Source organism: Oncorhynchus tshawytscha, linkage group LG31 (genome assembly GCF_018296145.1).
Source record: "Oncorhynchus tshawytscha isolate Ot180627B linkage group LG31, Otsh_v2.0, whole genome shotgun sequence".
Taxonomy (NCBI): Eukaryota; Metazoa; Chordata; class Actinopteri; order Salmoniformes; family Salmonidae; genus Oncorhynchus; species Oncorhynchus tshawytscha.
In genome coordinates this window covers 20,550,913-20,567,518 of record NC_056459.1, presented here as the reverse complement: position 1 = coordinate 20,567,518, position 16,606 = coordinate 20,550,913, and the positions used below count along the sequence as shown (strand labels likewise).

Below are 16,606 nucleotides of genomic sequence, written 5' to 3'. Positions count from 1 at the left end.
CATGAATCTGTCAGGCACGTTTAAGCTTTCCTCCCCCAGCAGCAACAACAGAAAACTCTGGTTGTTTCTTGTCTCACTCTGCCGATGGGACCACCGCTCTCCGCACAGCCACACTTCCACAGGCACCGCACTCAGAGGATGCACCTTTTCAAGTACTGCTTTGGAAAACCGGTACAGATCATGGCTGGGAAGGGGTGGTGGTCATCTTGGTGGCTTTCTGTGTGGATATTTTTTACTACTGGTACTTGGCTACCTAGAAGGTTGTTTAGACAAGATGCTGCTGAAACGCTGAGGATTTCTTCTATGCAAATAGTTTTGTCACTGGACTACAGTGTTTGTGTTTCTGGGTATCTGTGTGGTCTGTCAGGGTGGCAAAAATCTTGTTTAGCTTGTAACTGGATGGATGATTGGTTGATTTGGTTTTGTTCGTTGGTAGCAGGCACTGATCTTTGAGGAAGTCAAAGAAGAATGAGTGTAAGCACAGCAAGATAACAGCAGATCAGTTTCTTACGGAATTGTGAGTTCTATTCTCTCATGGAACAAAACAAGAAAGAGAATTCAGCAGTAATTGCATCTTGTTATTTTGTAAGAAACAGCAACTCTAGTATTCTATTTCAAGACTACTGTAACGATGGTTTCACTGATAAATCTAGTTGTTTAAATCTTTGAGGTTGTGGTTCTAAAAGGTGGTCAGCTGTAGCTAGCTAGTTCTCTGACCCTCTGTTCTGTGTTCTCGTCAGAAGCCAGAATCCAGGAACTCGCGGGGCAGCATTGACCGGGAGGACTGCAGTCTCCAGGGGCCGGTGAGTTTCCCTTGGCCCACCTCTTGCTTGAGTTCATACCCCTAGAGGGATGGACCAGGACACACCCTGTCACACACACTGTCACACACACAAACACACAGGAAATATTGTTTTTCAATAAACCAATGTATTTATTACATTTCTCCATTTGAATTATAATAGGAAATAGATTTTATCTGAGTTTTATAGCGTAGACCTTAGTAGTGCACTGTATGTCGTGGCTTGTGGGACACAGTGCTTTATCTGAACCATCCCAGTCCCCCTAGGCTGAAGTGTATTGGGACTAGGGAGGTTGGGAACTAAACTGTGGCTACAGCCAGGCGTTTCTCATGCCATCCACACTCTCGCTCTGCTGCTGGATAATCTTTAAAAACAGGCGTCAGCTGTAGAGCCCCCACAAACCAACCAAACCCATTTACACAGTAATTACAGAAGTCTACTGGGTTGACTGGGACTCTTCTCTAAGAAGAGGAAGCATTGGAATGCGAGGAGGAGAAGAAAACACCAGAGTTTTTTCAAATAGAGCGAGAGAAGAAGAGGGTTTCGGGGAGGAGCTGGAGAAATGTAGCTGGGTGAAACATGGCTGTACTTGGCTGTGTGCCTTGGAAGGTCTGAGATATGTAATGCTGCTACCCACAGAGTACCCACAATAACACACAGACTGGGCCATGGGAAGCCCTAATCCTGAGTGCTGTTGGAAAAGCACATTCAGCCAGCCAGAAAAGTGCCAATGTGCCTTTCTAATCACTTGTTTGTGTTTCTATTTCCCCTCAGACGGGAAACCAACACATATACCAACCAGTGGGACTGGGGAAACCAGGTAGGACGATCATCAGCACAATCTGTCACTCCACAGGCTGGAATGTCAACATGTGTACTAAAAGTGACACTCCTCTGTCTCACACTCTTTCTCTCTCACACATATACTCTCCCTCTCACACATATACTCTCTCACTCTCTCTCACATATACTCTCTCACACATAAACTCTCTCACTCTCCCTCTCACACATACTCTCCCTCTCACACATATACTCACTCACTCACATACATACAAAAACATTAACTATCTTCCCTCTCTCTTTCCTCTCAGAGCATGTGGCCCCTCCTAAGAAGCCTCCTCGTCCTGGAGCCCCCAGCCACCTGGGCAGTCTGGCCAGCCTCAACCCTGTAGACAGCTACAACGAGGGGGTCAAGGTACAGCAACACTCACACCACCAAGACAACACTGTCTTAATGTCTTACTCCAGGGTCACCATCATAGCAACACATCACCAAGACAACACTGTCTTAATGTCTTATTCCAGGTTCACCATCATAGCAACACATCACCAAGACAACACTGTCTTAATGTCTTATTCCAGGTTCACCATCATAGCAACACATCACCAAGACAACACTGTATTAATGTCTTACTCCAGGGTCACCATCATAGCAACACATCACCAACACAACACTGTCTTAATGTCACCATCATAGCAACACATCACCAACACAACACTGTCTTAATGTCTTATTCCAGGGTCACCATCATAGCAACACATCACCAAGACAACACTGTCTTAATGTCTTACTCCAGGGTCACCATCATAGCAACACATCACCAACACAACACTGTTTTAATGTCTTACTCCAGGGTCACCATCATAGCAACACATCACCAAGACAACACTGTCTTAATGTCTTACTCCAGGGTCACCATCATAGCAACAAATCACCAACACAACACTGTTTTATTGTCTTACTCCAGGGTCACCATCATAGCAACACATCACCAAGACAACACTGTCTTAATGTCTTATTCCAGGGTGACACTTACAGCAACAAGACAACACTGTCTTAATGTCTTATTCCAGGGTGACACTTACAGCAACAAGACAACACTGTCTTAATGTCTTATTCCAGGGTCACTGTTACAGCAACAAGACAACACTGTCTTAATGTCTTATTCCAGGGTCACTGTTACAGCAACAAGACAACACTGTCTTAATGTCTTATTCCAGGGTCACTGTTACAGCAACAAGACAACACTGTCTTAATGTCTTACTCCAGGGTCACTGTTACAGCAACAAGACAACACTGTCTTAATGTCTTACTCCAGGGTCACTGTTACAGCAACAAGACAACACTGTCTTAATGTCTTACTCCAGGGTCACTGTTACAGCAACAAGACAACACTGTCTTAATGTCTTATTCCAGGGTCACTGTTACAGCAACAAGACAACACTGTCTTAATGTCTTACTCAAGGGTCACTGTTACACAAAACATAGCTTGGTTTAGCCTGGTGCTAGATTTGTTTGTGCCATCTTGCCAACTCCCATAGGAGGCTGTCTAGGAATTGGCAAGATGGCACAATAGATCTGGGACATGACTCATACCTAGGAGTTGCAGGGCCTAGAGTTTCTCCTGGTTAGGTCACATGGTCAGGGAAAAGTCTGAGTCTGAACCACCACCATGACGTTGTATGAGAAAGAGACCATTACTTCAATATTGAGACAATGCATGTGCTTTTGACTGCTATGAGTTGCTGCAGCTGTTTCAAGCATGATTTCTCTTTCTCACCTGGCCATCACCACTTCCTTTTATAAGTTCTTACATAAAATACGTCCTCTCAGTTTATTCAAGAGCTGTGAGAACTTGAACCTATAGCCAGATTCAGAGTAGAATGGGATCTGAATGGAAAAGCTCTGAAAACATGTCAGTATTTCCCCTGGTTCACCAGGAGCCCAGGCGGGTAAAGTTGCTCCTAGTCGGCAGAACAGAACGGGGCTCCTAGATCAGCGCAGCTCTGAAGCCCTCTCTCTCCATCTCTCCCCCTCCCAAGTCTCAGACAGCACAGAGCAAGGCTAGCACAACCCAAAGCCCATCTCTCTGACAGAGATGGTACTTAGACACATGGACAGATATAGAAATACACACGAAAGACACCAGTGGATACACACACTTACACAAGACTCACACACATACACTTATCTGCACTTGGAACACACACTTACATGTACAGTGCATTCGGAAAGTATTCAGACCCCTTGACTTTTCCCACATTTTGTTATGTTACAGCCTTATTAAGTCAAGGGGTCTGAATACTTTCCAAATGCACCGTACATACCCAGCACCATTCTTGTCCATGGGAATCTAAAATATACAATGACTGTCCCAAAACATAAAAGGCAGTTTTTTTCCTGGCAAGCTATCATTCTCATGGGGGGGTTAGTGGTTAGATAAAGATCCTCCCACCCTGACCCTACCATCCACCCCTACACCGCCAGGGTCACGACCTTTCTGCCACACAGCCCCACCCAGACAGACGCTGCCAAGCCGGCCCAGAAAAGGCCCACGGTAAAACCACACTTTCTGGGCTTTTATTTTGGATCCTAGTTATGCAACAACCGTCCATTTCGAGAGAAGCCAGTGAAATGAAGACTGTTGGAATGGAGAGAGTTCTTTTTCTCTCTCGTAACTTTCCAAGCAGGCAGTTTGAAAGGAGACCCTTAGCGAGGCTGCTCTTCTTCTAGCTCTGAAAATAAACCCCAATTAAAACAGAGGCTTGTGGGGCCTCCCGGGTGGTGCAGTGGTTAAGGGTGCTGTACTGCAGAGCCACCAGAGACTCTGGGTTCGGCCCAGGCTCTGTAACCGGCCGCGACCGGGAGGTCCGTCGGGCGACGCACAATTGGCCTAGCGTCGTCCATGTTAGGTAGGGTTTGGCCGGTAGGGATATCCTTGTCTCATCGCGCACCAGTGACTCCTGTGGCGGGCCGGGCGCAGCACGCGCTAACCAAGGTTGCCAGGTGCACGGTGTTTCCACACATTGGTGTGGCTGGCTTCCGGGTTGGATGCGCGCTGTGTTAAGAAGCAGTGCGGCTTGGTTGGGTTGTGTATCGGAGGACGCATGACTTTCAACCTTCGTGTCTCCCGAGCCCGTACGGGAGTTGTAGCGATGAGACAAGATACTAAAAAAAACAATTGGATACCACGAAATGGGGGAGAAAAAAGGGGTCAAATTAAAAAAAAATGTTTTTTTAATAATTTAATACATTTTTAAAAAAACAGAGGCTTGTAGTACAGTGGAGTATAGAGAAGCCCAAGGAAAACACAGTGCTTCCTAACAAGACAGAACCCAGTGAAATCCAAAGCTCCCTTCTCACCGTCTTTTGATCATGAAGCATGAAATGCTTGATCAAAGGTTTTAGACTCCCTGCTCAGTTGGCCCAGCGAAAACTAATGAACAATACAATACAGCAACTCTGAATACGATAGAGTGCAGACCTTTTGATCTTTTTCTCACTGCAACATCCAACTAGCACTCAGACCTTTATCACTTGAAACAGATTGAAACAGGAGATACTATCTCAACCCATTTTCATTTTCCATTGCAAAGTGTTTTAAAACGGTGTGCCCTAATGAACACGACCCTATTTGCTTGTATTGTGTTGATGCATTGCATGCGTTGCCTCTTGCCTTCTGTTCTGCAGTGTTAATCCTTTCTCTCTTCTGTTTTCCCTGCATCCCCCTCTCCCCTCTCTCTCCCTTGTTTTGCCTCTGCACCAACCTACTGTTGTTGCCCTTTAGCCCTGGAGGGTAAGAGCTCTGTGTTTGTCAGTCACTGTCTGACCACTAGGGAGCGCTCTGATAACACATTCTCTACCACTGTACAGGAGTCATCAAACCTTCTCAGCATAGTGGCATTGGCCTTAAGATCACTTTACTCTCCCTGAATCCTAACCGTAACCATTAGAGGGGGCAACACAAACTGGTCTTAGATCAGTGTCTAGAGGCGACTACTCCGGATGAGGCCACTTCATCCAGGCCCATGTTCTAAAACCAGTGAGGCTTGGCAAAGAAAGCCATAAACAAAGCAAATCTAGTATTCAGTGGCAGTCATTTCAGTAATGACCAAATGACTATTGGCTTGTTTGTCAGTCACAGTACTAGTGTCAAATGAATTAGCGGGAGAAATAATAAATATATTTAGGCCTCCATTGATGACTCTCTTCCCTGTGGTATGGTGTGATGCATGTTGGGCTGTGTAGTCATAGTTACCATTACTAACTGTAGTTTAGTAGATTATAGTACACCACCATCTGCCTCTTCTCTGGACCGTGGCGTGTGTGAGTGTGTGTTTGTCTAGATCTCTGTTTTGGGTTGTCCAATTCATCATACGTCATTCATTCATGTTCAGAGATTGTATGCTCTCATATTGTGAATCGAGTTACAGTAATTCTGGCAAATACTGCCATTTAGTGTTCACTTTGTAAACTACTTGATTGATCTATAAATTGCTGGCTGCTAGTGGTTACAGAAACAAAACCATTTTAGCTTTACACCACCTTGTGGTTCCAGTGGGTAGGGCAGCTGGAACACTTCTGTTCATGCACTCATCAAAAATCAAGTCAGACAAAATCACCTAGCTTATTTTCTCTAGAATACTGACACTAAATTGGTCCCATTAGATCAGCATAATCACACATTTTATCATAATAGATTCACTGTAGAATCACTCAAATTATTTGAAGGAGAAAGATTCACTTCCCTCACTATGTTGAATGTGAACCAACTCATCCCCATCTCTGTGGTGTGTAGATCCAACCTCAGGAGATCAGCCCTCCCCCCACGGCCAACTTGGACCGCTCCAACGACAAGGTGTATGAGAACGTGACAGGCCTGGTCAAGGCTGTTATAGAGATGTCCAGTAAGATCCAGCCAGCCCCTCCAGAGGAGTACGTCCCAATGGTCAAGGTAAGGCTATAATAATATAAGCCATTTAGCAGACACGATCATCCAAAGTGACTTAGTACATTTGTTACATTTGTTGGTGGTCCTGGGAATCAAACCTACTATCCTGCTGTTGTAAGCACCATGCTCTTCAAACTGAGCTAGAGAGGACATGAATGATAAGTTTATTGTTGAATCATTGTCATATGTTGGTGATCATTCCTCAAGAGGGAATGGTATTATTTCTCTTGTCGAGGGACACTGATTTCTCAGCCGTTGCAGCTTTGATTTATATTAATGATATTCTGGTTCTTTTTTTCCACAGGAGGTGGGACTAGCTTTGAGAACCCTATTGGCCACAGTGGACGAGACCATACCAGTGTTACCAGCAAGCACACACAGAGAGGTGATTAACAACTCTTCATTACAAATAAACATATTGCCTGTCTGTTAATACCCAAGACTGTTGTCCTATTGTGTCTGAGGACAAAATAAGTTATGTAAAAGACAGTTGTCTATTCTTTAACTCCTGTCTGTCTCTTCCTCTGCAGATTGAGATGGCCCAGAAGCTCTTGAACTCTGACCTGGCCGAGCTGATCAACAAGATGAAGCTGGCCCAGCAGTATGTCCTCACCAGCCTGCAGCAGGACTACAAGAAACAAATGCTGACTGCTGCACATGCCCTGGCTGTGGATGCCAAGAACCTGCTGGACGTCATCGACCAGGCCCGGCTCAAGATGATCCATGCCCAGTCCCGGGGGTCACACTAGCCCCCTCCGGCTCCTAGCTCCCTGGGCATGGAAGAGAGTCTGCTGTGGAAATAGAGCTGGTTGGTTTCAGCTCCCATAGCAATCATAGACTGCACAATGTCACAAGTCAAGACTGCTCAGCTCACACCTCGATCAGAGCTCCTGATACTACAGGACAGAGACCGAAGTGGACACTCGACCTGATCGTACCCTTCCGAAAAACTTTTTATAGACTTGTGCTTTGTCTGTCGCTGCACTCCAGGATCCCTGAATGGTTGGAGATCAGTTACATACAAACTCTTGTTTTATTAGATCTGGCTGCGTCTCGTTTGTGCAGATTGTTGTTGTTTTTTTATCCAGAGGTGAAGTTCAGCTCACGTCAGATGTCTTCTTCCAGGTGGCTAATAATTCTAATAATCACAGATGAGGAAATAGATTATATTCTAACTGGAACATCTGATCCATTGAAGAACTACAAGCTATAAATGGTAATGATTAACATTGTGTTTCTGAGAGATCAATGTTAAAACAATTACCTTGCCTATCCTACAGTATCACAGCATATAATGCTCATCCCAACACTCTCCACTAGAATGATATATTTTGGAAGCTCATTTTTTTAGACTCAGGCACCTCTCGACACAGCGAATAATAAAATATACAAAAAATACATTTTGTTTTACCAAACATGTCACATGCCACTTTTTAAGTTAACTAATAGTAAATATACAAATAAATATATTTTTCAGCATTTCTGGGATTTAAATGTTATGAGGCGCATTTAAGTTCCACAGTGAAGATGAACTATCACGTGCCAAATGATTTGAATCATCCAATAGTTTGGCAGTTATACAGTTAAAAGAAAAACCTGTCCCATTGCTAGCAATTCCCTTATCAAACGTTTTGTATATTTAAACCAGGTGCTCTATTCAATCTGGATCAATAAAGCGTTAGATTGCACAATAGAAATGTATTTTCAGATTTAGCTGACGCTCTTATCCAGAGCGACTTGCTACCCGCCGCCCCAGTAATGCTGAACTTCCACGATACGGATTGAATAGAGCCCTAAGTTAAACCTTTCTGCTTCTTTGGTTTCAACCCCATTGCCTGGGTCATTTTCATTAGGGCACACTAGCAAAACATTTTGCAATGGAAAATAAGCGCCACTTAATGGACAACTTCAGGTAGTCCCTACTTGTTCAATTTTTTGTTTGGTGCCTAATGAATGACCCTGGTTTACAGATTCTGCCTCTCCAGACTTGTTAGACATTAATGTCCCTATCATGTGTACAATCTCAAACTGCTTGTTTTGGGTATAACTTATTCTCAGGAAGAATAACCTGTACAGTTCCTTAAACTAATAAAATGTATCGTTCTTTGTCTTCAGAAGTATGTTTTCCTTGTGTGCTGTGAAATATAATGGGTGTTGATTTCAAAGGGTAAACTATTCCTCCCATTAGATTATATTGTTTACAGGTGATCCCATAATGCACACTTCTTGTACCCAAGATGCTCAAAGGAAACCACATATTGCCAGTTCAGTTTCTTTGATTTTATTCGTTACAAAAACTGGTTTAGTCGAAAAGACCGAAGCCCATGTCGTCATCGGAACCCTCCTCTGACTCTTCCTTCTTCTCCTCTTTCTTCTCCTCCTCCTTGGCTGTAAATGCAGGAAAACAAGGTATGGCATCAGTACACGTACCATGAAAGATCCTCCAAGTTAAAACAGGAATTAAATTGACAAATTACCACAATGTCTGATTTAGGTGAAATAAACCAATTGGTGACAAACTGGGTAAATAAAGGGAAAGCCACTGCTGTAGTGGAAATCAGGCTACTATCACCGGCCTGGCCAGTGCTTGCAAGCACCAGAGACGTTCGTTGTGGGCGTAACAGAATAAAGAACTGATTGTAGTAAGCGCTGGCTCAAGAGACCATGCTCAGGGTTCACACAGATAGTGGCAATTCAAGTGCTAATATTTGAGTAGTGATGAGCAGAGTTTTGGGATATGCCCACTTGTTGAACACATTTCCTATACTGCTTAATGACTAATGTATTTTTATTGGGCATTTGAGAATATGCTACGACTGGCAGCTTTGGTGCTGGGAGAGCTGTATGAGGAAAACGGATTATGGGCACAAGCACAATACACATCACATCTAATTTTTGTCCAGTCTGAATCTGCCATGTCAATTTTTACATGGTAGGAGTGTAAAATTTGACAGGTGCTGCATGCAGTTTGAGCAAGAAAATAAATGCATATATTTCATACGAATGGCCTATATGTATCAACAAAGCTATACATTGTTAATCAATTGAAGTTAATCACCAAATACATCAGTTTAATTAAATATTCAAAAACGTACTGTGCCTAGGCCTATTTAATGAGATGTGGGCTCTAAAAGTGCATCCCCAATTCTCCACCGAGCTGAACTTTTTGGAAATGGCAAGTTCACTTTCTCATCCATAATGCATCTAAGTGCAGTGCGCTGTTCAGCAGCTCACAGCAGGATTGGGGGAATTTTCACGAGGGACATTGAAAGTGGATCACTAAAATAAAGATTATGAGAGCACTCAATTTAAATATGGGGACATCTACACATTTGGCAGCCAAGCACGAGTTATTAGTGTAGCTTATAATTGTCTAGACTAGAGGTTGACTGATTATGGTCCTCCAATAATCAGCATCAGCGTTGAAATCATAATCGGTCAACCTCTAGTCTAGACAATATATAATAATGACAATTACAACACTGAATGAACACTTATAAATGAAACATATTCAATTTGGTTTAAATAATGCAGTGTTGGAGAAGTAAAAGTGCAATATGTGCCATGTAAAAAAGCTAACATTTAAGTTCCTTGCTGAGAACATATGAAAGCTGGTGGTTCCTTTAAACGTGAGTCTTCAATATTCCCAGTTAAGAAGTTTTAGGTTGTAGTTATTATAGGAATTATAGGACTATTTCTCTCTATCATTTGTATTTCATATACCTTTGACTATTTGATGTTCTTATAGGCACTATAGTATTGCCAGCTTAATCTCGGGAGTCGATAGGATTGAAGTCAAACAGCGCAATGCTTGAAGAGCTGCTGGCAAATGCAGGAAAGCGCCGTTTGACTGAATGCTTACGAGTCTTCTGCTGCCTACCACCGCTCAGTCAGACTGCTCTATCAAATCATAGACTTAATTATATATAATATCAGAAATACGAGCCTTAGGTCATTAATACAGTCAAATCCGGAAACTATCATTTTGGAAACAAAACGTTTATTCTTTCAGTGAAATACAGAACCGTTCTGTATTTTATCCAACAGGTGGCATCTTTAAGTCTAAATATTGCTGTTACATTGCACAACCTCCAATGTTATAATTATGTAAAATTCGGGAAAATTAATTATGGTCTTTGTTAGGAAGAAATGGTCTTCACCGTTCGCAATGAGCCAGGCGGCCCAAACTGTTGCATATACCCTGACTCCGCTTACACTGAATGCAAGAGAAGTGACACAATTTCCCCAGTTAAAAGAAATTCATGTTAGCAGGCAATATTAATTAAATATGCAGATTTAAAAAATATATATATACGTGTGTATTGATTTTAAGAAATGCATTGATGTTTATGGTTAGGTACATTGGCGCAACGACGCTTGTTAAATGCGCTTGTTAAATCATCACCCGTTTGGAGGACATAGGCTGTGATTCGATGATAAACAGGCACCGCATTAATTATATGCAACGCAAGACAAGCTAGATAAACTCAACCATGTGTAGTTAACTAGTGATTATGTTAAGATTGTTTTTTTTACAAGTTTAATGCTTGCTAGCAACCTACCTTGTCAGCCTGCCACGCATTCTCCTCGTGGAGTGCAACGTAATCGGCCATAATTGGCTTCCAAAAATGCAGATTACCGATTGTTATGAAAACTAGAAAACGGCCCTAATTAATCGGTTGACCTCTAGTCTAGACATGAATATATTCATGCCTTGAATAAAAACCTCCAGGTTTCTATCACGAAATAATTACGCAACCAACTGCTCTAATAATACTATCCCTGTCCAAACAAGGCCTTCGTTACCTGGTGCGTCTGCAGCAGGTGCAGCGCCTCCAGCGGCAGGTGCAGCTCCACCACCTGCACCCACGTTGCAGATCAGGCTGCCAATGTCTACGCTGGCCAGGGCCTGTAACACATACAGGAAGCAGGATAGGGTCAGACAGTGTAGCCTTTACACATAAATGACTACCACATATCTGAGTATAATCATTTACAGAAAGCAACTAATAGGCATCGTCACTGATGTTTTTTAAAGCAGCTCTCACACACACCACAGTAAACTAGTAGAGACAGAAGGTCTTACACCATAGATATGAAGGAATGTGTGGATGGCACTGAAGGAATAAATTGGAAGCTCCACAGAGGATTCCCCAATAAATGCATAACCCTGTTGTATATGTGTAAGGTGATGGAGAAAAGGGCTTCACTCACCTTGGAGAACAGACTGGGCCAGAAAGGCTCAATCGTCACATTGGCAGCCTTGATGAGAGCCATCAGTTTGTCTTCCTGCAAACACATGGAGAAATATTAGATTAGACATCACAGACCCCTACAACCATGAAGCCAAAACTACCATCAGACTGGTGTTGTTTAGCCTTTGTCAGGTTAGTAAACAAGTAAGCTGGCGACTGGGAAGAAACCACAGCCATTGGTGACTGCCTTCATCGCATTCACGTGACCGTTTACCAGCGTTAACATGCTCAAGTTAGCGCCAAGAAGATATGGGCAAATAAATGTGCCGAATAGTCAACGTTGGTTAGCTAGCAATTTGCCATAAACAGATCTGACTAAGGCACCGGGGTTAGCTAGTTTGCAGGCTAGAGTAGCAATGCCTCAAGCAACAGCACATTGTTGGCTAGAATAGAAGACTCATGGTGGCTGCGGCACTGGCTAACTAACGTTAGCTAACGTTAACTAATAACATGTTAGCCAACTACTGACATTGCCGACTAGTAAACTATCCGGCTAGTAAGCGATCATTTTGGACAGTTAACGGCAATTATATAACTAGCGTACTCTCACTTCGTATTCACGTAGACACTACCTCGGCACTAACGACAAGAACCAGTCTTCCAAATCTGCCTGGTTAGATACAGAGGCCATTAAAGGCGCCATTTTGGTAATGAAAGCAGGACTTACTGTGACCGTGACTTCATCATCGTGGAGGATGAGGGCAGAGTAAATACAAGCGAGTTCAGATACAGATGCCATCTTTCTATGTATATTTTATAGTTTGGGCGTCGGATGCCTAATTTTGGTTGTGCTAGTCGCCGGATTCAGGGCCTTAGCTTCAAAAGAAGAACCAAGCACCTTAGGCACGTTGACTTACTACTTAGACTTTAGCGGAAAGGGAATGAAAAAGGGCGGGACATATGTTTATATGTTGATAAACGTCACTTCTATGGGAGGAGTCAATGCAAATATATACCAGTTGTAGAGCAAACATAAAACCAGTTAACTTTTTTATTTTTTTTTACCAAAGATTCATCTTTGTTAAATCTCTTCACATAGGGCCAAACTATTTACCACAGTTATTTAACACAATACAACACATCACAGCCAAAGCCATACAAATAAAATACATACATTTTATTACCGCACCACATTGTCACATTAATTCAATATAAATACAAACAATATATATGAGCGCTGTATTAGTTTGGTAAATATTAAATGAAATTGTTGCCTATTGTGCTGGAGGCAGGCTATGTCTGAATTCCCCCATGCTATGAGGTCATCCATTAATTCTCAGAGCAGCCAGAAAATGCTGAGCACAGCATGGCTAAAACACACAGCCAGAGTCAGTAGTATGCTTAGCCCAACACCAGTTGCTCCGTTGATGTTACAAAGGTTACTGGAGCAGCAGGTGACTTGGTTCCCATTGCCATTCGCATCCACTGAGGCCCCTGACGCTGCTCCTTTGCAGGTCCTTGCACTGGCGCAATACTTCCCTATGGCCTTTATTTTGCCTGTGGATGGAAAAGGGAAATAATGCATCTTTACTATTTTAAACTGGGTCCTTCGAGCCCTGAATGCTGATTGGCTGACGTATACCACATTTATTTTTACTGCACTAATTACGTTGGTAACCAATAGCAATAAGGTACCTTGGGGGGGTTGTAGTATATACACACACTTTTAAATTCTCAAATCTGTTCACCAGGTATGGTTATTTTGTCTGGAATAGACTACAATACAAATAAATAAGCTTCACTTTTTCATGTATTAATTCACCTATCAATTCCCCTCTCCATGGGATCAATGCATTTCTACTCCTATTAGGCTACTGTGATTGGTGTCACTTAGGTTTCCAAGTACTCTCACCAAATGTGTCCACAGTGGTCATGCAGGTATCAAGGGGTGCCTGGCAGGTTTGGGATGACTGGTTGCATGCATCATTGGTTGTGGTGGAGCTGCACACATAGCACTTCAGAGCATCTATTTTAAATATGAACAACATAATCTTTCTCCAAATTTCTAAAAACTGGTGTGGCAAATTACAAAAACATGAATGGAAAGTATTCCAGGTAGTTTTTGTTTCAGCTATAACATAAACACTACAGTCCAATGGAATGCTGTGCAGTTGGTCTGTCAACTTGGTTTCAGTATGAGAAATATCAGAATGAAACGTAAAACATTATTTGAAAAAGCTAGAAAATGGATTTGGCTCTCCATCTAAGCCCTAAATAAGTGTATTTGTTGTAGTAGTCACATTATAAGATATGAATTCATAAGAAATGACCTACAACTTATAGAACTAAGTAACATGATATAAACCAATGCAAGAGCTCCAACATGAAAAGATCAGAATAGTAGACTACTCCATATGGCAGAAATCAGCATCACCATGGATTGGAAATAAAACATTTCATAGATTTAAATAGCAGTTTACCTGAGAAAGGGCTGCAGAAGCTCAGAAGGAGGAGAACAGTGATGATTTCCATGGCTCCGTGGTGGCAGCACTTCTGACACGTTGGAACACTGGGACACTCTCTAAAGAAAGATCTACCCATATGAAGAGACACTCCTTCCCTTTGTCCTTAAAGTATCACCTGAAGGTAGTTGCACTTAACACGTGACATTATGGTGTGGTTTAGAGATGTATCTTATTATAGGGGTCACTGAAACAATAGCAGGAGCATCATTATATCACACAAGGTCAAGGTTAAAAAATGGGTTCTCAATTCGCTTGTCTTAATACGCTGAACAAAAATATAAACGCAACATTTAAAGTGTTGGTGCCATGTTTCATGAGCTGAAATAAAAGATCCCAGAAATGTTCCATACTCACAAAAAGCTTATTTCTCTCAAATGTTAGTGAGCAATTCCCCTTTGCCAAGATAATCCATCCACCTGACAGGCATACCAAGAAGTTGATTAAACAGCATAATAATTACACAGGTGCACCTTGTGGTGATGACAATGAAAGGCGACTCTAAAATGTGCAGTTTTGTCAGACAACACAATGCCACAGACGTTTCAAGTTTTGAGGGAGTGTGCAATTGGCATGCTGACTGCAGGAATGTCCACCAGAGCTGTTGCCAGAGAATAGAATGTTAATGTATACTCCATAAACCGCCTCCAACGTCATTTTATAGAATTTGGCAGTACGTCCAACCGACCTCACAACCGCAGACCACATTTAACCACACTAGTCCAGGACCTCCACGTCTGGATTCTTGACCTGAGACTAACCACCTGGACAGCAGATGAAACTGAGGAGTATTTCTGTCTGCAATAAAGCCCTTTTTGTGGGGAAAAATTAGTCTGATTGGCTGGACTTGGCTCCCAAGTTGGTGGGCGTATGCTCTCCAAGGCCACCCATGGCTGCGCCCCTGCCCAGTCATGTGAAAGCCATAGTTAAGGGCCAAATGAATTTATTTAAATCCTAATATGAACTGTAACTCAGTAAAATCATTGAAATTGTTGCATGTTGCGTTTATATTTTCAGTTCAGTATAGTTTTTTAAAATGTCAGAAGTGTCTGTGATTAGTTAATTCAAGTCAAATATGACCCATTTCTTTTATGTTTTCAAGTACTAGATTTACTATTTTGGGGGGGATTGATTGCTATTTCTACTCTCTGTTCATTACAATATTGTTTCATTCTTGTAACTGAATGTCTGAAGCCACTTAAAACTTGCAGTGTTCAATGTTGTCCTGCTGTCTTTCATCATGTCTATCATCCCTTTCAGTTTGCAAAGGCATGTGATACCAACTGACACCAGTAAGTAGGGTGAAACTCTGTATGTGTTTGTGTTTGTCTCTTAGTTACAAGGCCATCATCATCACTACTTTACTTTCGAAACTGGTGGAACGAGATCATGTCAAACGTTTGCCAACTAGTTATATGTTCCGGGTCCAGCTCTAGGGTGTGTTTATGATAAAATGATTTGATGATGATCTGTATTTGTATACATTCCATCTGTCAGTGTCTTACCTTTTGGCCAAGATACTACTGCATTTCTTCAGGATCCAAAATTAAAGACATTGGTTGAACAACAATCAAAAATACCAGCAGAGATGAACATATTTATTTTAGTTGCTCATATTCATTCATTTCAAAAACTTAATTCAGAGAGAGAACCAGGCCAGATTGGCCTTTACTTCCTGTTGCTCAGCTTAACTGTTCGCCTGAGACTGATGAACCGTTGAAGTTACAGCAGTCAGTCTGACCTGGTTCCACCCTAAAGGTTGCTACATGGTGAATCCGACATCTGCATTGGACATACAGCATTTACTGCTATGCAGCCTCCGCAGAAGTCAGAGCAAAACTGTGAAGGAAGATGTCAAGGAAATTAGTTTGTGTTTATACAGGACCTCCCACCCTCATCTACCGTCAACCGATCATGTCAATGCAGAGCTATAAGGAGCCCTCTGCATTGTTAAAACATTTGAGAGGCGCACGGCGATGTAGTACGGAGCTCAATTTGGCCTCTGCATGCCTCCGGAGGCGCCGCAATTGCGTCACACCATCCATACAGCGTCTCCAACCACATTTTCAGATCAAGCGTAAATGGTATTTTAGCCTCCTAGGTTGATGCTGGTGGAGGTGTCTGCTATTCATCTAGTGTGCAAAGCTGTCATCAAGGCAAAGGGTGGCTATTTGAAGAATATCAAATATAAAGTATATTATTTGTCCTACACTTTTTTGGTTACTACATGATTCCATATGTGTTATTTCATAGTTGTGATGTCTTCACTATTATTCTAGAATGTAGAAAATAGTACAAATTAAGAAAAACCCTTGAATGAGGTGTTCTAAAACGTTTCACAAGTAGTGTGTTAT

At 42.3% G+C, this 16,606-nt stretch overlaps 3 protein-coding genes across 22 annotated transcripts in view; 1 reads left to right on the top strand and 2 right to left on the bottom strand.

Moving 5' to 3' along the window:
• The window catches only part of ptk2aa (protein tyrosine kinase 2aa), a 166,086-nt gene extending 157,441 nt beyond the window's left edge, over positions 1-8,645 (top strand). For 13 of the 20 annotated variants that reach the window (XM_024395421.2, XM_024395420.2, XM_042310496.1 and 10 more), the window contains 7 exons: positions 741-803; positions 1,578-1,623; positions 1,895-1,998; positions 5,372-5,380; positions 6,383-6,538; positions 6,840-6,920; positions 7,066-8,645. In XM_024395421.2, the coding sequence (XP_024251189.1) occupies positions 741-803; positions 1,578-1,623; positions 1,895-1,998; positions 5,372-5,380; positions 6,383-6,538; positions 6,840-6,920; positions 7,066-7,284 (678 nt within the window). In that variant the 3' untranslated portion in view covers positions 7,285-8,645. The remainder of the gene's footprint in view (positions 1-740; positions 804-1,577; positions 1,624-1,894; positions 1,999-5,371; positions 5,381-6,382; positions 6,539-6,839; positions 6,921-7,065) is intronic. The other 7 variants (XM_042310501.1, XM_042310499.1, XM_042310498.1 and 4 more) reach the window with 2 other exon arrangements.
• A 155-nt stretch (positions 8,646-8,800) lies between these two features.
• rplp1 (ribosomal protein, large, P1) lies at positions 8,801-12,649 on the bottom strand. The gene is made up of 4 exons (XM_024395424.2): positions 12,458-12,649; positions 11,750-11,824; positions 11,342-11,444; positions 8,801-8,923 (listed from the first exon to the last, which is right to left on the bottom strand). The coding sequence occupies exons 1-4, from the start codon at positions 12,527-12,529 to the stop codon at positions 8,838-8,840; spliced, it is 336 nt and encodes a 111-aa protein (XP_024251192.1). The 5' UTR covers positions 12,530-12,649; the 3' UTR covers positions 8,801-8,837.
• On the bottom strand, positions 12,457-14,569 carry LOC112229536 (ly6/PLAUR domain-containing protein 2). Its single transcript, XM_024395423.2, has 3 exons — positions 14,211-14,569; positions 13,643-13,756; positions 12,457-13,287 (listed from the first exon to the last, which is right to left on the bottom strand). The coding sequence occupies exons 1-3, from the start codon at positions 14,329-14,331 to the stop codon at positions 13,067-13,069; spliced, it is 456 nt and encodes a 151-aa protein (XP_024251191.1). The 5' UTR covers positions 14,332-14,569; the 3' UTR covers positions 12,457-13,066.
• Between the last annotated feature and the right edge of the window lie 2,037 nt (positions 14,570-16,606).